Source organism: Filicampus tigris, chromosome 4, assembly GCF_054856515.1.
Source record: "Filicampus tigris isolate MCC_2025a chromosome 4, RoL_Ftig_1.0, whole genome shotgun sequence".
NCBI classification, from domain to species: Eukaryota; Metazoa; Chordata; class Actinopteri; order Syngnathiformes; family Syngnathidae; genus Filicampus; species Filicampus tigris.
Genome location: NC_141220.1, coordinates 16,486,211 through 16,513,728, shown reverse-complemented (window position 1 = coordinate 16,513,728; position 27,518 = coordinate 16,486,211). Strand labels below are relative to the sequence as shown.

At 41.6% G+C, this 27,518-nt stretch overlaps 1 protein-coding gene and 1 non-coding gene across 5 annotated transcripts in view; both read right to left on the bottom strand.

The window, feature by feature from the left end:
* Positions 1-911: 911 nt before the first annotated feature.
* polr3b (polymerase (RNA) III (DNA directed) polypeptide B) overlaps positions 912-27,518 on the bottom strand; it is a 31,129-nt gene continuing 4,522 nt past the window's right edge. For all 4 annotated transcript variants that reach the window (XM_086029273.1, XM_086029276.1, XM_086029277.1 and 1 more), the window contains 23 exons: positions 27,115-27,215; positions 26,652-26,743; positions 26,434-26,551; positions 25,521-25,629; positions 23,514-23,636; positions 20,709-20,825; positions 20,480-20,614; positions 18,991-19,152; positions 17,865-18,065; positions 17,467-17,629; positions 15,868-16,021; positions 15,719-15,793; positions 15,551-15,649; positions 15,112-15,239; positions 12,864-13,073; positions 12,373-12,531; positions 11,992-12,109; positions 10,288-10,430; positions 6,767-6,870; positions 3,604-3,770; positions 2,305-2,418; positions 2,052-2,225; positions 912-1,177 (listed from right to left, as the gene is read on the bottom strand). In XM_086029273.1, the coding sequence (XP_085885399.1) occupies positions 1,048-1,177; positions 2,052-2,225; positions 2,305-2,418; positions 3,604-3,770; positions 6,767-6,870; positions 10,288-10,430; positions 11,992-12,109; positions 12,373-12,531; positions 12,864-13,073; positions 15,112-15,239; positions 15,551-15,649; positions 15,719-15,793; positions 15,868-16,021; positions 17,467-17,629; positions 17,865-18,065; positions 18,991-19,152; positions 20,480-20,614; positions 20,709-20,825; positions 23,514-23,636; positions 25,521-25,629; positions 26,434-26,551; positions 26,652-26,743; positions 27,115-27,215 (3,096 nt within the window). In that variant the 3' untranslated portion in view covers positions 912-1,047. The remainder of the gene's footprint in view (positions 1,178-2,051; positions 2,226-2,304; positions 2,419-3,603; positions 3,771-6,766; positions 6,871-10,287; positions 10,431-11,991; positions 12,110-12,372; positions 12,532-12,863; positions 13,074-15,111; positions 15,240-15,550; positions 15,650-15,718; positions 15,794-15,867; positions 16,022-17,466; positions 17,630-17,864; positions 18,066-18,990; positions 19,153-20,479; positions 20,615-20,708; positions 20,826-23,513; positions 23,637-25,520; positions 25,630-26,433; positions 26,552-26,651; positions 26,744-27,114; positions 27,216-27,518) is intronic.
* On the bottom strand, positions 27,401-27,472 carry trnap-agg (transfer RNA proline (anticodon AGG)). The gene has a single exon. It is a non-coding gene; the product is annotated as a tRNA-Pro (tRNA).

Genomic DNA, 27,518 nt, shown 5'->3' with positions numbered 1-27,518 from the left:
CAGCAGCCATTTTCTATGCCACTTGTCGTAATTAGGGTTGCAACTTGCAGATAACGAGTTTCTCACAGCTGGCTCTGGGCAAGAGGGCACGTCTACAAAAACAACCATTCACACCTAAGGACAATTTAGAATCTGCAATTAATAAAAGAGAAGCCGGAGAAAACATACACGAGTATGGGAGAACATGCAAACTTCACAAAGGAAAGCCGGAGCAGCGATTTGAACCCAGAAGCTCAGAAGTGTGGCTCTCCTTTCTCACGAGCGAGGGCATTACAGTAAGTATACAGTGTTCGCCCACATTAAAGTATTCACTGTTCCCTACTTGCGGCATCACATATCCTCCGTTATTCGCTGAGTCATCATCTTAGTGATAATTACCAATGTTGAAGAAAGGGAAGGAGTTTCTACTATGCAGGCTAAAGCCCTATCTAATGGAAAAGTGGTGCTTTGCCGCCAACTTGTGGCATCCATAGGCAATTATTTACTTTTTTGGAGGTGGTATCAATGGTGGATTTTCACTTTTGCGGCAAGGCATGGTCCCCATCAGCTGCGAGTAAAGGAGGATTACTTAACTATATCCTGATAAATGCATCTCAATTTACTCTCAAACTGGCTGACTACATGCGAAATCTGGGCCTGTTTAGTTGAACACTGTTATTATTCTGTTGTGAGAATATCAATAGGCGAATACCTTCCGCCATGAAATGGAAGAGACTTTAATTGTTCTGCCTGTCCCTATAACATCACTGGCATAGAACAAATATAGATAAACTGTTTGAATTTTTGTGTGTACTGGATAAATCTTATTTAGAAAATATTGCTTAAATACACCCAGATAAAGCAGCGGCGATAGCATGGAAAAAACTGTCATGTGACGGTCAAAATTCAGGCGAAATGAGCCAAAGCAAGAGTTGCGTGTGAGAAATAATGTCAAGTGTTTATTATTTACACAAACCATGATCATAGTGCAGACATCTTATACACATGGAAGACCAAAAAATGGTGAGAAAAAGAAATGTTTGACTTTTGCCTGTTTCCCTGGTGCCATCAATCGTTGTAGCGCGAGAGCTTGAGTCGGGGGATGATGTTCATGGATTGCAGCTCCTGGAAGAGCAGCTTGCAAGCGTAGGGGATGCGTAGCGACGACACGTGACATGACGACTTGCAGTAGTGACACCTATGGGAGGTTAGGGTGGGGGTGGGTCAGCAACCGCAGAGTAAGACGGTACTTGGTACCAGGCTGTCGATCATTTTCGTTGGGACCACAACATTAATAACAACAATATATTAAAACAGGCAAAAAAGCTTCACAATTTAGGCCGTCCAACCGTCTAGGATAGCTGATTCTGATTGCAGAATGCAGAATGATTGCAGCTGCCGGGATGAAGTAGCTTTTTTTTTTTTTTTTTTTGTAAAGGCACATTATTACAGGAAGAAACAGGAAGAAAGTCTTTAAGAAAAAAAGTGTATTTTTTTTATTTAGGGAAAAAGGTGTGTTTTACAGCATAATAAACTTGTAATATTACGAAAATGTGACTAATTCACTTGTTAAAAAATCCTTCCCTTGTAAAACTTTGACTTTATAATCATATTTCTTTATGTAGGGAAAATACAGCAGTGTTCTCATAAGATTCTGACTTTTTATCCCGACCAAAATGTCTTTGTTGTTTTACAAATTACAAAATTTATTTTACGTGAATAACTTCACCAGAACACTATTTATATTCCGCTCAAAATAGTTTAAACTTTTTAATTCCTATGGTAATTATGTGTACCTATGGTACGACAGTTTAATGAATGTTATGAATGGGACCTTTAAACAATTTTCCCCATGTGATTAGTCCCTCGAAACAAAAAGTTTGAGAAATCAGAAATGTCCACTTGGACCTGCAGTGTAATTTCACAATGTGGGCCCATGATACCCATTAAAACCAAATGGACAAGTGACTTACTATATTTGTGACTTACATTTATCGTGCACTAGGATTCTATTTAATGATGTATTTTAAGCATCCCTAGGCTAACGCTGCAATGCTGCAAGTACGTCTTACCAGCCAGAGTATCCTAGAAGGCCACACTGCCCGCACACATCCACCTCAAAGGCATCGCTGGAGATCATGAGGCGCTCCAGCAGCAACATGCTGGCGCCGTAACCGATCAGACAGTCGCGCTCCATCTCGCCCAGACGCAAACCTCCGTCTCTAGAGCGGCCCTCTGTCGGCTGCCTTCAAACGAAACAGGGAGAAAAATTAAAACGTGTTTTTGTTGCACCCCCTCGGAAGAGTGTTGTAAGTAAAAGCTTACCTGGTCAGGACGGCCCGGGGACCGCGCGCTCGGGCGTGCATCTTGTCCAAGACCATGTGCTTCAGTTTTTGGTAATACACGGGTCCAAAGTAGATGTACGCCTCCAGTGGCTCACTGAAGGGAAGCAATACAAGCCAGTTTAAAAAAAAATGAATGAAATGATTGACACTGTGAAAGAGGTATTAATTAAATGTTTATTATTGTTGTTGTAGTCGGCAATGACATACAATTGCATCATACTGAAAAGACACTTACGGTACATTCTAACCAGGCATGTTCAACGAAAGGGGTACCATGACTTGCGAGTTGAATACCGTATTTTCCGGACTATAAGCCGCAACCTTTTTCCTAGATTTTGAGCCATGCGGCTTATAGTCCGGCGCGGCTATTCTGTGGATTTTTCTTCCACCGCTCGGGGCGCTCTAACCGGAATGACAGTACAATTCAATACATCCATTTCCCATTAACTGGATGTGACTGCAGGTGGAGGAGTTCAACGGGCGAGGGCGCTATGCACTAGGTTATTGCATTAGGTGCTGTAATGCTTTGATTTTATGTTTTCCGAGAGGTCCCTGAAGTGCACATGAATGCGATTGGCTGATGTTACGTCTGTTCTGTTGTTTCGATGTGAAATGCTATTGTTGAATTAGCATGTCGTGTGTTAGATTGGCTGACTTTATTAACATAAAACAAGACAGGTGCATATGTAGAAGAATAGATGGTGGAGTCTGGTGGACATTAGCCGACAAACTGGAGCGGCAGTCGGCAGTGAAATGAAGATAAGTACTGTTTATTTTCTCTTGGTTCTCTTCTGTTTTAATCAGCAACGTTGCTGCAGTGTTAGGAAAGAATCTGCTCAGGTACATACATGTACATGTACAGTTCATAATCGTTCTGTAAATACAGTAAATATAAAAGTTTTCAACATAGATAGGTGCGGTTTATATAAAGGTGCGGCTTATTTAAGTTTTCCCCAATATGTTCTAAAAATAAAGTGGGAGCAGCTTATATAACGGTGCGGCTTATAGCCCGGAAAATACGGTAAGTAAAACATTTTCCATAGATGTTATGATTGTTATTTTTCTGTGTTCAAATACATTTATAATGTGATTAAAAGTGTGTTTTAATAAATCTGCTTAAAGTGTGTGGGAGGGATAAATCTATGAAATCAAAGATTTTTCTATGGTTAACTATTACAAATGTTTATTGCAGGAGAGTCTGGGGTGCAAAATCTCTCAGCCCTAATAAGATGCAACATTTCAATTCAAAATGCAAAATTATGTTAAAGGTTATGTTTACCCAGTGATGCCCGAGGTGACATAGTCCTTCCCCTGGTAGTTGTATCCATAGCGGATCAGGTCCTCGCACACATCCTTCACTTTGCTGCCCCCGAAGGCCGTCCCGTAGTGGAAGCGTCCATCCAGGACGCCCGCCTTGCCGGCCAGCAGCTCGATGAGCTTCCCCACCTGACAAGAAAATCTTACGTTCATTAACGCTTCTCTGTGTCACTTATGTTCCACACATTGATACCAGGAGATGCATTAGATCAGTGCTTCAAAACCTTTATTGAGCCAAGACACATATTTTAGATAAGGAAAATCTCAGTGCAATACAACCAAACAAAAATGCCACAAAATGTATACTATGTTGCATGTTCGCCGTACGCTACTCACGGATTCACCTATTTGCTGATTTTTGGGGGGGAACCTAGCCTTTGTTATTTATATATTTGCTACATATATTTTCACAAATAGCGGGGTATTACTGTGCTGTATACTGAAAATAAATAAGATAGCATCACAATTTCCTCAAAAATGTACATCCTCAGAGTGAAACCTGGACCTGTTGAATTGAACACAAAGCCATTATTGTGTTATACGAATGGCAACAGGTGATACACGGGATAATTGGACTTTCTGCCATAAAGTGGAAGTCCCATTTAACTGTTGCGTCTGTCAACCAATGAACAAGATACACAAGATAATCACAATTTCCAGATCAATAAATTGGATAATTTCCCACAGCACACCTGATCTCTCATGGCACACTGGTTGGGAATCACTGCGTTAGGTAACACGTGTACCCCCAGCGTGAGGATGACTGATTTTGGCAATTTGGCTAAAGGTTGCCCCTGCACAACCCCTGACCCCGCCACATAAAAGGCCGACACCTACTCTCCTTCTCGGGAGACGTCCTCCACAGCCAAACATTGCTGAGTGCTCGCCATGGCGACATCGGTGGCTAGCAACCACGCTGGCACCGGCAACTTGAGCAGTAAAGATCACTGCTGATTTTACAGGCAGAGACGTTCCAAACGTCTTCTGTGAGCGCTTGATAATACTTACAGCACTTGGCTGGCGTCCGTCGCCAAGGCAACGGCTATCTGTTTGTGCGGTGCAGTCAAACTGTCGTTCAGACAAAAGAACGAGAGCTCTGGGAGACAATGATAACCTCAGGAGGAGATAATGAGGCTTTTGTAACCATAATGGATACACACAAATATAGTTTTAAATACAAAAATCTCTCACAAATTGGGACTTTTTTGTATGTTTTATGTCAAAACTTCTCTCGATGACAATTTTATTTACTTTTTTATCTCATATTCAAGTACAATGATACCTTGACTTACAAGTGCCCAACTGAGGGTTTTTCCCAGTTGCGAGCTGTCGATATTTACATTTATTTATGGTCCATATTGTGCTTTGTGTTGGGAGCCAAAACAGTTGATGTACTTTCAGTGGTTTATTCAACTAAAAAAAACAGCCAAACGCTAAAATACAAAATGTGATTATCTCAAATTTCTTAATGTTTCAGGGTTATTACACCACCTGTTGAAAACAAGCACTTGACAACCCCTAAACATGATTCATTTCATTTCATTCAATTCACATAACAGAGATGACCACTTTACCGTATTTTGCCTGTCCGTCCACAATTCGTAACCTGGGCACCCTTCCATCATCGTCCCCTCCGTCCTTATTCATTAAAATAATCGGCATCCCCGTCCGTCCTCGTATTTTTAAAGCGCTTCCGTCCTTTCAGCAGTCTCTCCCCCCACGTTATTTTGCAAAAAAATAATTATTGCAAAATAACGCAATGTTATTTTAGGAGGAGAACAAAAGACTTCCACTTCCGGGTTGTAGCATTAACCCTTGTGTGGTGTTTGTATTTTTGTTACTCAGCAAGTGTTCATGGGTCTGGTGGACCCGCTAGACTCTAGCATCCAGCAAACTCTAGCGGCTAGAGTTTTGGCTTTTCAAAACAACACAATCAAATAATTTTCTGTTAAAATACTCAGCAGATGTTTACTGCAACCCAATTGCAAATCATATGAACAGCAAACATTGCTAATATTTGCCCTTTAGCTTTGTTAGATCACATTTATGAATTAATGTGCTACTCGTCTTTTTTTAAAAACAAAATGGAATTCAAAAAAGAAAATCCCATAACAGTGTGTTATCACCATGAGGAGAAGGTTTCAGATATGCCTTATGTCATTTTTATTTTGATAAAAACTGAAAACAGGTCCCTCAGACTCAAACATCATACAAGGATTAAGTGTATGGCGGCACCGGCATGAGCATAAAAGTCGGTTTGGAGAGATTTTTTTAGCTCTAGAGATGTCCCGGACAAGGACATAATTCGCATGCAAAAAGATTTATGTCGGGAGGTATGTACTAAATGTTAACAAAACAAAATTGCTATCCACATTTTTCCTTCGCCCCATACACACTTTATCCCAGATTATACTCGCAAAACAGGCTGGGCGTGTTTCTGTCAATCGTCAGTGAAATGGGTGTAATCCATGCTATTACATGTGTTGAACCACTAGACGGCAGACTATGCCTGTGAGTAAAATGTTACTGCAGGGAACGCACATGAAAAAGAAATAAAAGGACTCTACAGTCTTGTTACAGGAAGTTAACAATTGCAGTTCTGTAGTATCGCTGGAAAAGAACAGTGGTCTTTCTTTTTAAAAGAACCCAACACAACACATCAGTCGGTACTTAATCCAGTTAGGGACGATTACAGGTACGGACGAAAACCCACTTCCATCCTTGCTTAGTCCGTCCTTTTTTAAAAACTTCTCACACCAAAATGGGCGTCCGTCTGAGACGGATGGACGGAACATTCGGTCCCTGGGAGGGAATTCCCATTTGTGTTACATAATACCCATTATGCCAAAGATTTGACCTGACTTTTCCTGACTGCATGTTTCATTAGCTAATATTTACCTTTTATTACATTTCTTCTGTAATTTGAATGCGATTACCATTTAACATGCTAGTTTTTAAACATTTCTGCAAAGCGTCTTAGTTCTGTGCCAAATAACCACTTATTCCTACACCGCTATGCCAACTAGTACATTGCGCACCGTTCGTAACCTTGAAAGTGAGCATGTCGGCACAGTCTTAGCCCAAAGACTCCCCGGTCAAAGCAATAGATGCTGAGAATAACATACCGTCATTCGGGAAGGATAGCCATGTGGGTTCATGATGATGTCGGGACAAATGCCCGTGTCACAAAAAGGCATGTCCTCTTGGGGGACGATGAGGCCACAGACACCTGAAATATACAAACATGTTATTGTTGTTAAGTATCATTATTACAGCGTTGTCACCTCCCATTGCACTTAGTGCTCCACTACTAAATCACAGATCATCAGTCGCGCCATTCTGGATCACATTTTCAATGCAAACTTTGTGTATTGGCTTACATACCAACTAATTAAAGGTAGAGTAATCCCCTGCAATAGTCAGAAATGTGTCTATGCCGCCAAAGCCCTGTGCAAATATGAAATATATCGCGCCAATCATCTGTAATCCATTTATTTTTAAGGTAATGTTGAAAGATGAGTTGGAAATTATATTGAAGGGTTTCGGATCATAGTGGTATATTTACAGTTCAAAGTATTAATACAGGCAATTTTAGGGAGGGGGGGGATTCCTATCCTAGTCACAGCAAGGCTCAGTTTTGTAACCCCTGCAAATAAAGTGAACACAAGCTACAAGATCTGAAAAATTATCTCAAAAACACTGCACGCTTATTCATTTATAAAACTGTATGAATTACTGGTTAACACTGAGGACCCAGTAATGGACTGATTCCAGGTGGTCCTCGGTTTGCGACAGAGTTCTGTTCCTATCATGGCTACGTAGCTAAAAATGGTATGGGAAAGTCGGAACACGGCACACACACGGCAACACACCATAACTAACCTACGCATACGCAGTAGTTACGTCACGATTACAATAAATATTTGTACAAAGGACATTTCTAGGTCATGTAAATATAAAACAATCAAATGGAGAACTGTTATGTTTATGTGTGGTGGTGTGACCGCTTGTGCTGCGCACCAACATGTTCATGCACTGTCCAGCAAACTAGTTCAGTCCTCTTTTTTGTTGTTTTAATGGTCAGATTGTGAGTTTTGTCATATTTTTCTCAGTTTGTCATATTTTTGTCAGACCCCAGATTTAGGAAGGATTTTAAAAAAAAGTTTTTGGTGTAATATTTTTGGAATATTTCTTGTCATTTTTTCTCAGATTTTTATCCTTTAGTCATGTTAGTCTGTTTTTTGTTCCGGTTTTGCCTAATTTTTATGTAAGGGTTGTCAGATTTCTGATTTTGTCCAATTTGTTTGCCCTTTTGTCAGGATTCTTATTTTGCTATATGAAAAATTATGAAAAAAATCTTAGCTTTTTTTTCCACTCTTTTGTTTTTGGAACAGGATTTTTGGAACATTTTTGTGCGGTTTTGTCTTTTTTTTGTTAAAAGGCAAAAGCCTGAGTTATGTTCAAGGTGTGGAAGATTTTTGTCAGATTTTTTTGCCTGATTTTTAAAAAAAAGTTTTGGCTGTATTTTTGTCTTTGTTTGCCACATATTGTTAATTTCATTTATTACGGGACTTCCATTTCTATGTTTTCTTTGGTGTGGAATTCTGCTGGATCATTTCCTCTCTCATGTGGACAGACAGGCTCGCCTTTATGATTCGTCAAGCAGCACCGTAGCCGAGAGTTTAAGTGGGAGTGCAAATGTTTGCGGAGGGGGGACACAGTACTCTTGCCTGGCCATGACAAACAGATTTTAGGCCCATTTGCAAATGAAAAAAAAAATAGGGAGCACAGAAAAAGAGAAGCAGAGTAGGAAAAGGAGAAAAGGTGCTTAAACTCGACAGTGAGAGCGGGATTACACACGGGCAGCCCTCAGCTCAGCTCAGAGGAAGTGGAGGGGGAGCGTTTGGAGAGGAGATATTGAAACCTCTGCACGTGGGAAAAAAAAAGATAAATCCCTTTCTTGGCCTGTCTGATCCATGCCACTGACTGCTAATGTCAAGCAGGATGTTGCGACAGGATGTTGACCGGCAACAAGCGCCGCGTTTTACTGGAAAGTCGTCCAGCAGCAGGAAGCTGCAGTCTGAATGGGAGCGGGAGGAAGGCCAACATAGTCAAAGGAGTGGGGGGGGGAGTAAATGTGTCGAAGAAAAAATATAGAAAGTGGGGTAAAATAGTGGGGAAGGTGAACGGTGAGGACCGGGCAGTGGTTCCCATGGCAGACGTGCTCGGTGTTGTTTGTTTTGTGTGAAAGTGGATGATAAAAGAGGCATGAAATCAGCAGAGAAAGGCGAGACAACAGCGAAGGTCCAGCGCCCTCCATCACAGCTCTTACAGCTCCATGCTGGCGGCTTGCACAATGGACCACCCCCCTCCTTCCCACTACGTCCACACACACGCACACACACACACACACACACGCACACCCACAAACTACAGCTGTGCGTGTGTGTGTGTGTGTGTGTGTGCGTGTGTGTGTGTGTGTGTGTGTGCGTGTGTCTGTGACCGGTAAATAATTAACTTATTCTGCTCTGCTGACCGGGACTTATAGGACCAGTCATGAGAAGCTGGAGGACACTCACATTCACTTTCTAATTAAATAACACAAACGTTAAGTTTAGTCAGAAAACGAGAGAGGCCACCACCAAGGCTAAGTAATCTAAATTTGGATCAATACTTTCGTAGCTACTAGGGCTGGGAGATTTATTGATTTTAGAGATTAATTCAAATTAATCGATTAAATTTAGTGCTAAGTTAATTTATAGAAATGTTGGAAACTTTTGATCAGAGTTATGCGCGTCCAAGCTGCAAATGTAAATTGAACATTCTAAATGTTCATTAAGTAATGCACTTACATTAGTTCTTGAAAAAATAGATTTTTTTTTTTTTTCGACAGGAAGCACTTATTTTCACATTATCTGTAAAGAAAAAGAATTCTGTGGAAGTTGACGCTCTGGGGAAAAAAACTGTTGCAAAGTCTGTGTTGGATCAGTAGAAACAATGCAAGTCCCAGAAGTTGGAAAACATAAAGCAAAACGTGCTATGAAAAATGTAATTGTGTTTTGGTTTTTCTCTAAAAGACAGACAAAAGTGGATTTGAAGGCCATATCAGACAGCCATTAAATTCACTAAGAAATGAAAATAAATGTTAAAAATTGTCTCACCATCAAAACGTATTGGCTTGACTTCAAGGTAGTTTTTGCTGCTAACGCTCTTCTCTACAGTAACTGACCACCACGACAAACCCCCCCACCCGGAGTAACCCTCCGGCGACCCCGCGCTCTCCGTCACGATGCGAGACAGGAGATATTGTCCCGTTCCGAACTGACCGCCCTTTGGCCACGGCCTTAATGAAGAGAGTAAATTATGCACGGCGCCAGTTAGCTTTTTTTGATTAAAACATCATAGAGGCACCTCTATAGGGGAGGTTCCGGCCAACAATGAAGGTTGTAAACACTTTTTTTTTTAGGCCAGAATACTGCTGGGGTGTAATAAATTTGCATAGTCTGGCACAGGACAAAGAGCCAATTAATTGAAAAGAGCTCTTGAGGGATGAGGACACATGGAGGAGGGAGGCAGGGAGGAAAGGACTTGACAACCTGTGGAGTTGTCTTGTGCAACAGGTTTGTTTCCCTTGCCCCTTGCTCACCTTTCTGTCCATGCCGACTGCTGAACTTGTCTCCGATCTCGGGCCTCCTGGTTTGCCTGAGTAGAATCTTGATGAGGAAGGCGTCTTCGGCGTTAGACGAGATCATAACCTTCTCAATGTATGAGTCCGTTGAGCCCTTGTAGCTGCGAAGTGAGAGAGCAACTTAATTCTGTTTATTATTATTATTTCTGGCAAAAAAAAAAAACAGGCACACGTGTATTATGCTGTCACTGATGGTGTTGGACATTGTTGCCCAAATTGAGCCAAATTTTACATTAGAAAATCTCACAACAAAAATGTCACAAGTATATGTAGTGGTACCTAGACTTATAAGTTTACAGATCTCAATCAAGAAAAATGGCACTAAATTATATCAAAACGGAAACAAAAGAGTATTGAAAAAATATTTTGGGGAAAAAAAAGATATTCATGTTTGTTGGGATCAACTGAATCACAAAGTGGCTGGTTAGTCTTCATGTGAGTTTCTGGACCCGAGAACTAGATTATTGCAGCTCTTTGCTAGTGTTCTCAAATGTTCTCAAGGTATCCCTGTATACTGAAACATTGGCTATGTGTACATGGACAAAATTGTATTAATCCGATCAGAGTTTGGATTAAAATTATGATCGGATGCACTGGTTTCATGGACACTAAAAACATTGATCTGATTAGGATTTGCGTGTTCATGCATTACACTTTCAATCCGAACACATTATTTTGACGTGCGCAGATATATCAAATACTGTATCACGGAAATAGTTGTAAAAGAAGAACGAACGACTTCCGTGTCAACAAAACATCGCTCCGTCCATTTCTACTTTAAACGTTAGCGTTATTCTGCATATTTTTTTTGCGCTGTTATGTCGAGTTAACACTTCCTAATGGAGCTGCAACTGTACCAATTCAGTCTTGTGCCCGCCATGTCTTTCGCTCGCTCTGCTTCTATTAGCTTCCGGGAGTAACAGAGATGTGTATACTGACGTCACAGACATGCACAGTAAAAGATGGTTTGTTCCAAAATTTCGGAATAAGTAATGCGCGCCGATCGGTTCATCAATCGACATAAACCACCTCTCTCCTTCGGAATACAATTTTGATCGCAATGGGCTTGATTGGGTCAGAATATTCCGAATGGGGTGGGTACATGAAGCATTTTTATTTCGATAGGCTTTTAACCCGAATAAATATGTCCATGTAAACGTTGCCAATGAATTCATCTCAATTTACTCAAAATCAAATTTGGACTTGTTTAGTTCAACACAAGCCACAAACGTATAATTCTTTTGTATGAATGGCAACTGGTGGAATTCATTTTTCTACTCACTATATGTCGCCGGCATGGAAAGCTGAACAAAGAAACATTATTTGGAGTAAATAATTAATTTTGGACCAATTTAGTTGAATAAGATAATTTCCCGCGACACCCCTGATAAGCTCCCATGGCCCACTAATATACCGCAGCACAGTAATTGCGACAACAGCTCTCAAATGCCGGACAGTTCCCACTCAGTGATGGTGTAAGTGTAAATTGCCTGTCTCTAAATGTTTCCTTTGATTGATTGATGGATTGAATAATTGATTGATTGATTGATGACTGGTCCAGGGTACAGTCTGTTTTTTTTCCTAAAGTCAGCTGGGAGAGGCTCCAGCTCACCTCAACCGTGACAAGGGCAAGCAAATGAATGGATGGTGTTGTGAGCGCACCTGATAGGCACTTCTCTGTACTGAGGCTGTCCTGGCTGGGTGCTGCCCTCCAGTGGCGTCTGAGTGACGGTCGGCATGGATTTGTTTACCAGCACCTGCTTGTTCTCCACTCGCTCACCTGCAGTACAATACAGCAACATCATTGACAGAGTTCAACACAGGTGCTAGCTACAAGGGGGTCCTCGGTTTATGACGGCAGCAACAGTTTAGAGGTGAGAAATGGCGCACAAAGATGAAACAATTTCCTCCGTTTTCTTGCTTTTCGCAGTTGGGTTCAGCCCTTATACTCACAAATTGTGAGGTTTACTGTATTAATAATGGTTCAATATAGTTAAGTACACCAAAGCATGCTGGGCAGCATCCGGTCTTCCTGCTACTCACCGGGGGAGCAGATCCCGTCGGCATCCAGGATGTTGTGCCTCCAGATGGGCTTTCTAGTGGTGGCATCAAGCATGGGGCCCAACACCTTGTCAAAGGTTTGATTGGTGTAACGCCGCAGCGTGCACTTGGCGTTTTTGTACACCAGACAACGACCAAAACCTGAACAGAGAATCGGTATTAGTAGCGGTGGATGGGGGGTGCCAGCAAACACCATGAAAAGCACTGACCTACATTGAAATCTTTTTGTCATCTTATTAGATAAAGTTGGATTCGAAACCGCTCCAGATAATATACATGGCACAGTTGTGTCCTGCTATATTTCTTTTTTCTATATTGTCGAGAGCTTCTAGAATTGTAACGTGATAGTGGTGGTATTAAAGAGGTGGATTAAGTTGCATAAGCGCCCACTGAAGGTCCAGGTACCAAATTGGGTATTGGAGCTCTTAACATGTCCTGGACGGATTGTAGATCCTTTGCCGAGTGTCCCTCACCTCTGTCCAGCGACGCTTTGTTGAGGACCAGCGCGTCCTCGATGTCGTAGCCGCTGTAGCTCATCACGGCCACGGTAGCGTTCTGACCAGCGGGCAGCTTCTCAAAGTCGATCAACTCGATGGTTTTGGTTTTGACCATGGGTCTCTGCGGGTACGCCAGCAGGTACATCAGCGTGTCGATGCGGTTCCTCTGGTTGTAGCCGATCGTACCTAGTGACAGGAATGCTCACTTTTTATTGCCACTGTCAGAGAGATACTCATTTGACAATGTTTATTATTTTGGTTGCAGCTTGAGGTTGCGTAGGAGCGCACTGCATCATGCTGAGAGCTATTTCAAATACTGAGGTCTTGCAGCTCTGAGGTCTACTGGGAGAGATGCAGCGTAATTAACAGCAATAAGAAGAGGCAGGAAGGTCCCGACCTGCTCTAGAAATAGTTGTAGTACTCACAGAGCAAAGAAAATAGAGTGTGAGTATTGTTGTATGCTCTGTTTGTATGTTACCGTTTCTTGTATATAAAAGGTTCAGAATTACTAAAACATTTATGCTAATTCCCTTTAGCCCATCCCATTTCCCATTATATGCTAGCATTAAGGTAGCTGACTTTTGTTAACCCAATTATGAACATAAACTGAATAGAAAATGGCTGGAAGTCTTTTTAATTATCTTTTGTTTTCTGTAAGTTTTACAGTAAATGTCGGAGCTTGAAGCAAGCTTGTTTTAATTCTTTTTTTGTTGAACATTTGATCAACATGCTAGCCATTTTGCCTCAGTGTTATTGTGGGATCCCAGCAATATGTAACTTGCAAAAGTGAGAATAGGCACTAAATTTTAACGACATTTTAAAAAGTGTACATTTACCGGTAAATTTGTTAAGATTAAATCTGATCAAAACAGTGTAAACAAAAAAAACGTTTTTTTGTTTTTATACTGTTTGTTTATGTCGCAGATTTACGTCACAAGTAGATCTGGGAACGTACCCCCCATGGTTAATTGCAACCTCCTATGAATTTTTAAATGTGTCATTACTTTCATGGCCATTTCAGTCAACTCCGAAAGGCAAATGTGTTTTTTTTTTGGGGGGGGCGGTGTTTTACTCGGCTAGTGAGGCGGAACTGGCCGAGTTATGGCATAATTAATGGCCTCCCTGGGAGTCTTTGACATTTGTCACATGCTATTACTTGACAATCGGGCTGCAAGCGCAGAGCCTGTGATTAGGCCCGGGCCGCACAAGCAGATTTGCACATGTATAGGCTTGTCCACACAAAACAGAGCAGGCAGAGGATATTAGGCCAAATATAGTTCCAGTCTGTGTTTCTTGTAAAGATGGGGGGCAAAAGAGTTGCAGTGGGGGTTACGAATGTTAGCGGGGCCGTTTGGGGAAGTTGTGGTTACCAAGGAGCCGCGGGTGCGCACTCGGCGCTCTTTCGCAGCTGAGCACACCGACCCCCCCGAGAACAGCCAAAGCAGACACAATGAATTGCTAATGACACTCGGGCTGACTGGCAGGGAAAGGGCCTCCGCACACACATAGCACAATGGAGGGCCTACGCAAGCGCCCCATGTTTGATGTCCATGTGCATACACTCACACGCAAACACGTACACAAACAAGACACAGGAAAAACACTTAATCACACATATATGCTGAGTTTTGAGGCTCTTTTTCAGTTGGATTTTAACCTGCACTAATAACAGTGTCTGTGTTTGGAATCAATCCCCATCTACTATTATACTGCAGTACCCTGCATAGTGAGTTTGCCATTTTGTAGTGCTTTTTGTATGTGTAGGGAGTATAGTTATCCGCTATCTAATGCCATCAACGTATCCCACAATGCATTATGAAAGGTAGTGAACGGTCACTACAAAAATGTTAGAAAAATATAGGCACTTATGAAACATTCTAAAACCTAATATGTATTTTTTTCTTTTAGTGTGAGGATAAGAAAGAAGGATTAGTTACTGTCTGTAACTCCAATACTGTACTTGGCATTAATTTTGTAAAACACACTCAGCTTAAAACAATGTTATAAATGGAGAAGGAAATGAGTGAATTACCCCAAACAGAGCCAATGAAAAGCAGCAGATTTAGGAGTTTACAATTGTGTTCAAGTGATATGAAACAACTGAAAGTGTCCTCTTTCTTTGTTTGAAGTAAGGCAACGACCTCCACGGAGAATATTTGAGAAGGCATCGGAAATCTTCCTGACCCGACAACTGAAATTAATTGCTCGACTGTGTCTCTCTTACCCATGGCCTGCTTGCCCATAGCGCACTGATACGTGTTCCTGGGCGACTGGTTGTGGTGGGGGTAGGGAATGAGGCCGGCGCACACCCCTAGAAGCGTGAAGGGCTCGATCTCCAAGTGGGTTGTGTATCTACAGGGAAAAAAAACAACATGAAATTACCCCACAACTAATGGAATGTAAACTGTTTTGTGTACAAAGGTAAAATATTAATTTGACGAATATATTTAGGATGAGATTTTTGTGTCTGTTCTATTGTGCTTATAACAAAGCAAGGGCCTTTTTTTTGTTGCTGTAGTCTTTTTTTTCCCATAGATTGGCAAGAAATCACTATCATAAAATGGCAAAAAAACTCTTGATAGCCCATGCACAGGATTGAATAGAAAGTCATTTTCATCAGAGTACAACTGTCATTCCAGAACAAATTGTTGAACACCACTCACTTGTCTATCATGTACTCGTAAAGGGCGATTTGACAGTCGTTCTCCTCGTTGACATCCAGGTACTCCACCAGACCTTCGTGCAGGAAGTCCTCAAAGGATCTGGGGTGGATAAAAACCCGTGTCAGACAAGCAACAGCTGGGATCTTAAGAACAAGTGGCTGCCGTCACCTGTAGCCTTGCGACAGATCCTCAATGTGTTTATTTTTCACCATGGGCTGACCCTTTTTCACGATAATGTACGGCCTACAAAGCGAACAAACAAGAAGACTTGAACTTAGCTTGACTTCCTAGTTAATTCAACCCGTGATCCGACAAACCTGCAGAGGCGTCCTCCATCCGATGAGATGTACACGCAGCGGTCGGCCATATTGGTGGAGATGGACACAAACTCGTTGATGAATCCCGCCCTGCGCATCAACCTGAAGGTGTTGACCAGCTTGGGATGGTCTCGAATGACGCCGAGAATGTTTCCTGTAGACGAGGGCAGTGAATCATTTCAAATACATCATTGATGTTCAGGGCTATAAATTAAGAGGGTTATCCAAAAATATGCCACTCACAAAAAGTTTGAGATAGTGGGTTTTTGGGTGAAATTTCGGGATGAACCCAGACCGCATCATAACCTTTACAAGTGAATTTAATATGTCCTCCTCTAAAAATGCAAGTTTTGAGTCCCAACTGTTCAATGTTTCAGTACTTTTTGGGATGCCAGCTCACCCACTATGGTAATGAGGACACGCGTTACAGAAAATGGAGGACGAAATGGATTACGTTTACTCCTTACACCAATCAATAGAAATCTTGGTTATTGGAACATAATAGCAAAAATATAGGAATGTTGCACTGTTGCTTATAAAAAGTGTCATCTAAGTGAAAATAAACAGATTTACGTAAGGTGCAGTATTCAAAAGACAGAATTTTACAGTATGCATTTTAAAAAATGTATTATCTTCAGTATGCATCGCTGAGTCAAAAACAATCAAATGGCTCGTAGCAAAGAAGTAATTGGCATTTTACGGGTTGCTAAGCGGCAGCATGTATGCCAGCATCCTAGCAGTTGTTCATTTACTTATTAAAGGTAATGATGTAAAATGAAATGAGATTATAAAGATTTTAGGTGGGAGTTCCATTGTAATCCCAATTGTAATTTACGTCAAGTTCACCATGTGGGCTACAGTGTCCGTTCTTTCGGAGGTTCTCTTCATATCCCGAGTCAGAGGAGAACAGATCAGACTGTGTCTGTGTGTGTGTGTGTATGCGCGTGCGCACGCACAGTGAACACACTCTGAAGGACTTGAACACCTGCTGCTTGTAGTTAATTAAATACTACAGCAGCTAATGTCATGTGACAGTTATCAGTGACCACACAAACATGGAGTAATTAAAGCGTAGTAAACTGCTGCTGTGAAATTAATGACACATAATACAAAAATGAACATTTCCCTTATGTACTAACATGGAGGATTAGAGTTTGCTTTGGAGTGATCAAAAGCAGTGTTTCACAACCTTTAATGAGCCAAGACACATTATTTTACATTAGAAAAATGTCACAAAAAGTATACTGAAATAATGACGATCTCATCAAAATTTCCTCGTGAATTAATTAAGTGTGAAATCTGGGCCTGTTTATTTGCACACAAACCTATTCTGTTTTTTGAATGGCAACAGTTGTATACACATAATTATTTGGTATTCCTGCCATCTAACAGAAGAGCATTTCATTGGTCTGCCTGTCACTATATGTCGCCGGCATAGAAGAAAAAAAGACAAATTATTTGTAGTAAATTACTGACAGAGCACAAAATTAAGCGAAACTGGATCTTTCACAGCGGCACGCCTGATGATGGCACGGTGTGATCTAAAGCAAAAAGCATCTAATGCTGTTGCTCAGTGCGTGCATGGAGTGACTCTTTTACCATTAAGGAAGACGAGGAAGACACTGGGGTAGGAGAGTTCCTCTCCGCACAGCAAGTTGACGTCCTCCACACCCAGGTTGAAGGCCAGCTTGATGATGGGACCGTCTTCCATGTCGGTGGTGATGTGTGTCATCAGGGCCAAGTTCTTCACCAGCCCGCAGGCCTACAAGTCGACATGACGTGGCAATCGTATATCAAACCAATTTTTCCCGTTGAAATGGATTGAAAAGCCATTCATACGCTGCAGCCCAAACAAACGGCACATTGTTTTTTAAAGTGAAACACAGAACGAGCATCGGCAACAGTGGCTCTTTCTTGCCCACGCGCGGGAGCACGTAAGTCAAGGCGTCACTGCGCTGGATCAACCAAACCAATCACGAGTTTATGAGCAAGCTCACCTCGCCTTCGGGTGTGTCGGACGGGCACAGCATGCCCCACTGTGAGGGCTGCAGGGAGCGTGGGCCGCTAACTTTGCGGGTCTTCTCAAACTGCGAGGAGATGCGGGTCATCATGCCCAGAGCCGAAATGTAGGAGAGGCGAGACAACACCTGCGTTACGCCCTGACGGTCCATCTTGAATCTCTTCAGTGACCAGTTACCCTGTGACAGGAAAACATTTAGATATCGTTCAAAATCGGACCATTCATTTTTAATCGTCGCGCGCCAATTGAAGGGCGCATACAGACAAACAATAATTCACACTCAATTAGGGTCTTCAATGAATTAAACATGCATGTTTCTGGAAAGTGGGAGGAAGCCAAACTACCTGAAGAAAAAGTGTGCAAGCACAGGGAGAAAATGGCAACCTCCCCAGAGCGTCAGAATTGTGAGGCAGACGAGCTAACCACTAGGAAACTGTGCTGCCTTGTTGGACCATAATCCTCAAAATTTTGAATTAATTTATTGTTTTACCTCAACCTACCTCTTACTCAACCTTCGTCTTATCAATAGGGGCTTTCGTGTAGGGCTAAACCGTTCTGAAAAATAATCCAATTTTTCCCCACCTCAATTTTACAATTGCGAATAAATATGTAATTATTTTTCAAGGTCCTATTCCCATGTAGTTTTTTAACGTTTAAGAGCAATAAATGAATATGTATAACAATAAACTAGCAGATGTATTATATATAAAATGATTTGGTCTTATAGGTTAGGCTTACGCTAAAATAAAGGCAAATGAACCTTGAACTCATATTAAAGACCTTTTTTTTAAAAAAATCTCCTTCAATTTCAGTTGTTAGCTTACTAAACACTTTGACTTGCAGTCCTGTTCAGTGCGCAAACTTCAGAAAATTCTACCAAACAAGTGTGGTGCAAAAATAAATTCGTGACTCATAAATTAGATTACATTCAGCCTTTGAAAATTGCACTGTCAATCTGAATTTGCTTAAGAGTTCAGCCCCTTCCGTGTGACAAAGACAAACAACGCCTAAATTAGTTGTGTCGGGCCAGCAATGACGCACGAGCACACACAGGTGCACGCATACTCGCTTAAGTCCATACACACACCCACACACACACTTACAGTGGAAATGGCGTTGATCATGCCATTGGTGATCTGGTCCTGTCTCATGTGCTTGACCACATCGAACTGCGCTGCCCTCTGTTTGGGGATGATCTGGTCGGCAATCTTCTTCAGCTCAGAGTTGAACTTCTTGAACAGGTCTTCAAAGAGCAGGGACAAAAGCTGCAAGTGGCAAAGGTCAAATCAGTTTTGCTTAAAATGCAGTCAAAGATGTCAATCAGTGCGACGTATGATTTTACAGTTATATACAGTACATTCAACAACAAACAATGAGGTGGGCCCGAGTCATGATTCCCGTCCCGTCTCCCTCCGCCTCTGCCGAGCCTTAGCATACATCACAACAAACAGCCTTGAAATTAATCAAGAAATTAAGCTTCCTTCGCACAGCCAGGCCAATTAGTTGAATGTCAGGGAAGCATAATTGAAGAGTGAGAAGATTGTTGGCAAAGCCCCTTTTGAAAGAATACTCCCTCCTGCCTCCTCCCAGCTCCTGCTTCAGGTTGGGGTGGGGGGAAATTAAAGGCCTTAAGACAGCAGTAATGACATTATCAGAGCCGGGCCCGCGGATTAGCTCAATCGCTCCAGTCAAGGCAGCGTGTCTATTGTCAGCGTGCTGAAAAATCCCCGCGGTTCCACAGCTTTGGGATTTCGGTGCCACCGCATATCTCTCGCCTGACAAAAGCAGGCTGCAATACAAGCAGGGTTGGCAGGGGTGAAGAAAACAAAACAGGGAAAAAACAAAGCAGAGAGGAAAATAATGAGTCTTATTAAAAGGAGGAGGCAGGAACAAAAGATAGACTGCAGGTGAGGGCTAACGGGCTCGTTTCTGATGCCGTGATCTGCAGCATTGCGCCGCACGCGTGACATTGACAACTCTTTAGTCTTTAATACATGATATTAAAAAGAACATTTACTACATACTACAGCCAAGTTGTTTTATTAATGTCAGATGTTATACTGTGGCTCGGCAATGCATTTCTTGACCTTGGTTTTGTTTGGATTTATTATAAAATGTATTTAAGTAATGGGAATTGGAATAATCCTTTTAATCGTATTCCAACCATAGAATACACTTGTAGAAATTGCGTGGGATTGTTGAGGAGCTGACGCTGAACTGAAATGGTTTGAATAGGTCAAGAAATGTGTCGGTAAATATTTGCGCCTTCACCCGCGGTTGCTTTTCACGCACCTATTTTGTCAAACAGTTGTAATGTTGGTCATCTTTTGATGACGCTTAGGACGGATGAGCACGACCCGCGCTTCCACACTGCACTTACATCAGATATGATTTGTGGTATATCCACATACAAAAGAGGCCAAAGTTGGATTACATAAAAAAAAAAATAATAATAATAATTGTACTATTCACATTGACTTGAAAAAAAATCTGATACATGTAATATTAGGCGAAACAAAATTGGAATTGACCTGCAGTGTGAACATAGACATAATGTAACACATTGAAGTGGAAGGGTGTACACAGTCATACCTGTCCGGCCAACTCAAGACGTTTGTTGCCATAGTAATCTCTGTCGTCTACCTTGTTGTCCCCTTGAGCCAGGATCACCCTGCGTACCATCACGGCCAGGTAAATACACTTGGCTCTGAAGTTAAACTCTTTGACCTTGAAACATACACACACAATGATGATGGTATATTTGGTGCACCTGACTCACTTCACCGGGAACAGACTCATCTGTTTTGTTTATTCCACATACAGGCACATGTGTGAGAATCAGCGATGCCAGCAGTTCCCTGGCCTCCTCCATTTTAGTTTTCTTGGGTCCTCCCCACATGCGTTGCCTGCGGACTTTATTCCCAAGGTACTTCAGAGCCTGGAAAACACACAACACAAGAATTGTGATCAGGACAACCAAAGAAAAAATATCAAACAAAAACAACTGACACACACACACATGCACAGCGTGGTGATCGGTGAAATAAAAACAATACGGGGCACATGTCACCGCGTCTGTGGGACCGCAGGCTACACAACACTGTTTTATTTTTACCTTACTCGGTCGCGTGTCAGAAGTGCGGCACCTGCATGTGACGTGGTACAGCTTAGGTCCGTTCTCGACGCAGTTTGGCTGACTCGGACCGGCTAAAGACCAGGTGGGTCGTTTAAATATGCAAACGGGAACTCGGTGCCGGTTAGGCGATCCCCAGCTCTGGTCGGAACGTGGCGTAGTCTATCACTAACTCACTTCCTATTTGTCAGGCTGTCTTTTACAAAGAATTTTTGTCAGTTTGCTACCAGCTTTATGTTTGATTTTTGCCAGACTTTTGTTAACCTTATTTTTGATTTTTGGTACTTTTTTGTCAGATTTGTATCTGTTTTTTTTTTTTATCATATTTTTTCCTGATATAACTGATATTGCCTGGTCAAAGTTTGATATTTTTTGTCAGACTTTTTTCCACAGTTGTTTTTGCCTGTTTTTTTTTTTTTTTTAATCTGTAACCTACGCAAACAAAATTAACCGTGAATATTTGTATGACAAACACTTCTGAACCATAAATTTAAAGCAATCAAATAACAACGGTAACTGAGCAGGCCTTATTGTGCCGCATGTGATACGGTCTGTAAAACATATTGCGTCCGTGATTTTTCGGTGCTCTTTGGACTTCTTATCATAAGGAGTTATGCTGGCAAAGGTATCTAATTATTTTTTGAGTAGATGAAGTTTCACCTCAGGTCCCACTTCTTAGTTTGAACTGGTCAAACAGGGGCTTGTGATGGCGATTGCAGCACCAACGCTGAGACACTGTTGGCAAAGGACGTTTTGTTGTTCTGAATCTTCCTTTTTATAGCCAAAATACTTTCAGATTTCAGATGTTGACTTTCTTTTGGGGACTAAATCCACTGCCGCTTCTACCGTCGTCCCTCCTCCTCCATGTCGTCAGAGCAGACAGCAGCGGCTGTGAGAGTGGAGGGGGAGGGGCCGGTGACTGATTGGCAGGAGGGAGGGGGTGAGCGAGACAGAGCACGGAGAAGCTTGCTGCTTTTATGAAGCAAAACAAAAGTTTGCGTGTTCTAAGAAAAAAAAAAAAAGTTAAAACATCGCATGTCCTACGATGTGACTAGCGCGCATGCGCACATTGCAATCGCGATGTTCAAACGACATGTCGTGCAGGCCTAGTACACATCACTAATTAGCGTATATCAGTGGCGTCAAGATGCCATTGACAGGATATATCTGATCTGCACCTTGAACTTGCAAACCAGATATCAGATACATACTGTATCTGGTTTGTGTCCCCAATTGGAAGAGGCCTTGATTGCGATCTGAACATATCGGACTGCATGCGTTTTTGTTGTTTGTTTTTATATAATAGTACAGATCGGACGTGGGCACTTGGATCTGCAGTGTAAATACAACTAATGAAGGCGGACTGATGCAGATTACTCATCATAATCTGTTAAGTAAATTCTTTAGTCTTATCTGCCTTTAATGATATACATTTAGGCCTCATTGTGCACAGTACTATGACCCAGTGAACACACCGAAAAGACATGAGGGAGGCAGAAACAGGATCGCAGCAGCGGCCGGTTGCTAGGACGCAAATGACAATGACACCTCATCAATGCACCGGGCGGCTCCTCTTAACAACAATCTTTAAGGGGGAAGAAAAACCTAAACAAATTGTATTCATGGATGTAAAAAAAAAAAAAACATGACTTAAAAGGCTGAAGGTGACAAAGAAAGGAAAGAGTCTCCTGTCAAGAGGCGGCATCCTGCTCTTCAGAAGACATCTTATTCAGTGCCATCACTCAAGTAGCTCAGTCATTAGTCTCTTTTGAAAACATCCATAAAAAAAAGTAGTGTGGTCTCATCTGAGCGAGCACAATTGGGAAAATAGCCTATATAATGTAATATGATAATAATATCAGGTAAACCTGCAAAATCCATTGAGTTGCAGATTGCTGTTTGAAAATAAGAATCCCATAACATTTACAGCATATTGTACGTGCCTGACTGTGGTTGTAGTTGCTGTGCAGTGAAACCCTCGTTTATCTTGGGAGATACGTTCCGGACCCACTCGCAATAGGTGATCATTTAAAACACAAATCAAGACAGTTTTCAAACATATTTATAACATTTGAAAACAGAGAGTAATTGTCACTGCAAAGGACAATTTTTAAAACAGATCTTGAATTCAAGCTATGAAGTAAAGTGGGGTACACAAACTGAGAATCAGGTTAAATTTGAGCATTTTCCCTCCCTTGCGATGAGAGTTAGCAAAGGCCTGATACCTGTGGTGTGAGTGTGGGGTGTGTTCAGAGTTCATTTTCAACCACGATATGCTTGCAAAACAGTCTGGGCTGACCATCGCAAACGTTACACTTTTCAGTTCGGTCGAGCCACAGACTCTGTTATGTAGTGTCAATCGACAAGTGTGAGCTCACTGTTCTAATAGTACCGGATAATCTTCCCGGGACATTTGACAATCGGGCCTTTGCTGACTGACCGGAAAGGAAGCAAAAATACTCAAATTCCACCGATCATCAGTGAATGAGCTACCTGAGTTTGTGTAAAGATTTGGGCTTTTTGACACTCTTCCAGGCTTGGGGCGAAGCTGGCCATGACGTGCTCCTCCGTCCCGATCATCTGTACGATCTCCTGGTCACTCTCCACACCCATTCCCTGAGGGAAAGATACCCACAAGTTGTGTTCATCAACGGTTAATACATTTTCTACAATATCAATTGTGAAGTCTCTTCCACCTCCTATGATGAGCCAACTCAATTCATCCCCTCTTCTGTTTTACTTTTGTAGACTCTGAAGTAGGGCTGCACGATATTGGAAAAAACATGTGATATGGTTGTTGAATATAGCAATAGATACTATTGCGATATTTAACATGCTCCTAAAGAAATTATATTTTTATTATCTATTGAAAGAAATAGTTTTTTTCAAAAAGCAAAATAAGCGAGTACAATGTATTCTTAGCTAATTAATTGTTAATTACCCAAGATAATATTCAACTATTGGGTGGCGAATGGCGATGCACATTTAAGTTTGCGTCTGACTGGTCAAATTCAGATAAAAGCATACAATTCCATTAGAAAATTATTGCATGTCTTTGCCATGTGCATATTGCATGAGCCAATATCACGATATCGATATTTTTTCGATATACTGCGCAGCCCTACTCTAAAGCACCTGTGGGAACTCCTGTGAAAGACGACTGTCCCAAATAGGAAATTAAACAAAATTATTTGTGTAGACAGGACCCCACTGTGGAGGTGAACACACAGTAGACATCTTACGCTCACAAAATGAGAGCAGAGGTGCACCAAGAGGCAGTGTGTGTGCGTGTGTGTGCGCATGTACATAGATTCACAAGAGTTGTCTGTGACATTTGCTTATGGAAATGCAAGGCTGTGGGAACTGAAGCGCTCATCCTGCACTGGACGTGTTCTGTGGAACCGTCTCCATTTGTGATCAGAGTCCCAGGCGGGATGGGAGACAAGCACATGCAAATAGAGCGAGCACACAAAAGTGATAATGTCGGGATAACGACGTCTTCTGACCCCTGCTCAGAAGACAATCGACGCTCAGGGTTGATGTGAGATTTGCTCTCGCCGGGCAAAGAAGTTAATAATGACGCCAGCTGGCTGACTGACATTTTCATGGAATGAAGTCAGACAAGGTGCAGCATAGTGAACTAGTAGTTAGCATGTCAATTTTGAGGTTTGGATTCAAACCAACAAATGCCTTATTGTATATATGTGAGAGTAAAAATAAATTGTTCTTTGGCACTGCTATACATTTCTGAGTCACTTTTTTATTTTCACTTTGTGTCAGTACAGGAGTTGAACCAGTAGCCTACTTCTACTATTACCGGTCTTTGTTTCAACTCAAGTACAGAGTGTGAGTACTTTTCTGTCGTGTAATGAGGACACGCCGTAAAGCATAGGTGCCCGTTTTTATACTTAAACTAAACTTACAAAAGACTTGACTTGGTATTCATGAGACTTGACATCATGGATAATGCTAATGATCACTAAATATGCAGTATATACATTTTATTTCATACTGTGTTGTCCATTTAACCTTTATAGCTGTAAATATGCCCAGCAGGATTGTATGACTTCATTTACAACTTTAATCAAAGTGATGACTTGATTTGCAATATAATAGGGACTCAACTTTACTGACTCAGGATTTGCTTGAAACTTGAAGGTTAAGACTTTAGAATGACATGCGGCTTGCTCATTGTGACTTGCTCAGTCACACATCTGCTCAGGGGTGGGCTTGATTCAGAAGAGGATAGCAAAACTTGTTTTAAGGAAAATGAAGCGATTTATCCCAATCAAGTGGAGAAATATTATTTAGTTCAGGATGTAGGTGAATTTTCTCAAATTCGCACTTTTTAGTTGATGATAAACTACAAATATTGAAATGTACTGCAGTACACGAATATGAAGAACCACAAAGCTGCGAACTCTTTCAATGCTTTAGCCTCCAAGTGGGATATGAACATGGTCTTGTAGCGCCCCCTGGTGCACACCTCAAACCACGCACCTTGAATATAATGGCGATGGGCGCATCCTCTGTCAGGGTGTTGTGCTTCAGGTAGAATCGTCCTTGTTTCACAATCATGTTTGTTCTGCTTTTCTTCTCGTGGGTGGAGCTGTAATAGTTGCGGGGGGTGGGGGGGTTCACACAGTCAATGTTTCTCACGAACGCTGCAACAACTGATGGAACGATTTGAGAAGAGAATGCCAACTTAAGGTGTGATGCTCAAGGAGTGCTTGGCACTGCTCTTTCTCTCTCTCTTTGTTCCGAACAGGCTCTGCTTTTATGTTTTGGTTCTATCTAACATGTGGAGGATTCTCCTATTTTCAATCTGAGAAATGTTTTGATCCCCTTTTGAATGTTTTTTTATTGATTGATTAAATTAACAAAACAGTTGTTTTTTTAAATTAAAAAAATGTTTGGTTTTTTTGTCAAAATAATAGACATTGGATCATTTCTCTTGGCACACCTGATGATCTCTCGCAGCACGACACACTGGTTGAGAATCACTGTTCTAACTTACACATTGTGCTTTTTCCATGCATTTTTGACTGATACACAAATTCATCAAGTTAAATGGTTATTACCTCTACTGTATGCCATATGATGCATTATAGAGACAAACAGTTGGATTTAATGGAGTCAATTTAACATCCTGAGACCCAAACTCTTTGGGAGGCTCTTTTTAAATTTTGCTGCACATGATAAAAGTCAATAGTTAAAGTATACTGTAGCTGTAATATCTTTTCAAGGAGATTTTTCTGTATTCTGATTCTAACAGGACATTTCACTTAAGAAGAAACCCTAATAGGGATGTGAGGGGTCAAATGGGGTTAAGAGATTGCTCTGATGAAGACAACTTCATTAATCTTTTATGCAAGGCTGCTGTGTTGTGACGATTTCGGCTGGTTGTCTCTACCTGGTAACTGAGGCTCCCACCGCACCTTTCCTGTCCTGCTCCACAATTATCCTGTTCTTGGACAGCTGTTCTTGGATCAGAATGACTTTCTCTTGACCCTTTACAATGAAATAGCCACCTACATTGCCAGAAAGGTTCAGAAAAAAGCAATGCATCACTGTGGCTAAACAATGGCATATTTGAAGACAATAAACATAGTTTAAACAGACACCAAGTACCTGGATCAAGGGGACATTCGTTGAGTTTGGAGAATTCCAAGGGTGACTTTCCTGTGAGGACACAGTTGGAGCTTCGCAGCATGATGGGCATCCTGACAAAACACATTCAAATTGAGAAGTTAAAACGGCTGAAAGAAGTTCAGATTTTTCTGACAGCAAGGCTGATGGAGCCCTTAAAACATCGGTGCCAAACTCAACACAAGACAAACTACTGATGGTGCACTTTCCTAAAAAAGCAAAAATTTAAGACGATATATCTGTAATTACTATAACTAGTTTTCAAACAAACAAAGTGAAATTGGATAATTTCCCACAGCAAATCTGACCCTATCTCACGGCACACTTGTGTGCCACTCAAGGTACTTCTACACTCAGTCATAACTTGCCCCCTGAGGACAACCATAACTAAAATGTAGCCCATGATGAAAAAAGTTTGACATCTCTGGCTAAAATATAGAGGCACCTTCCAATGGGCAGAGCATTGCGGATGATTCTCTGACTGCCGCGTGTGTACTCGATGTCCACGGTAATGGGTGCAGAGTAGGTCATGTCTCGGAGACGACACTAGCACAAAAAGAAAAAAATTGAATCTGGTATAGTTTCTGTTGTTAAAACATGGCAGTCCACAATATAGACTAACAAAACGAAATATTTAATACAACAGGAAAACATTTTTCTGCCAATTGTGGCAGGTTTTCACATGCCCTCAAATGCATAAATAGTTTATCTGTAACACCCCCAAAAAGAGAGGGCTCGTCCGGGATTTGAACCCGGGACCTCTCGCACCCTAAGCGAGAATCATACCCCTAGACCAACGAGCCACATGTGTTCAAGCTAAAATGAAGTCTACAAAAAGTGATGATGTGG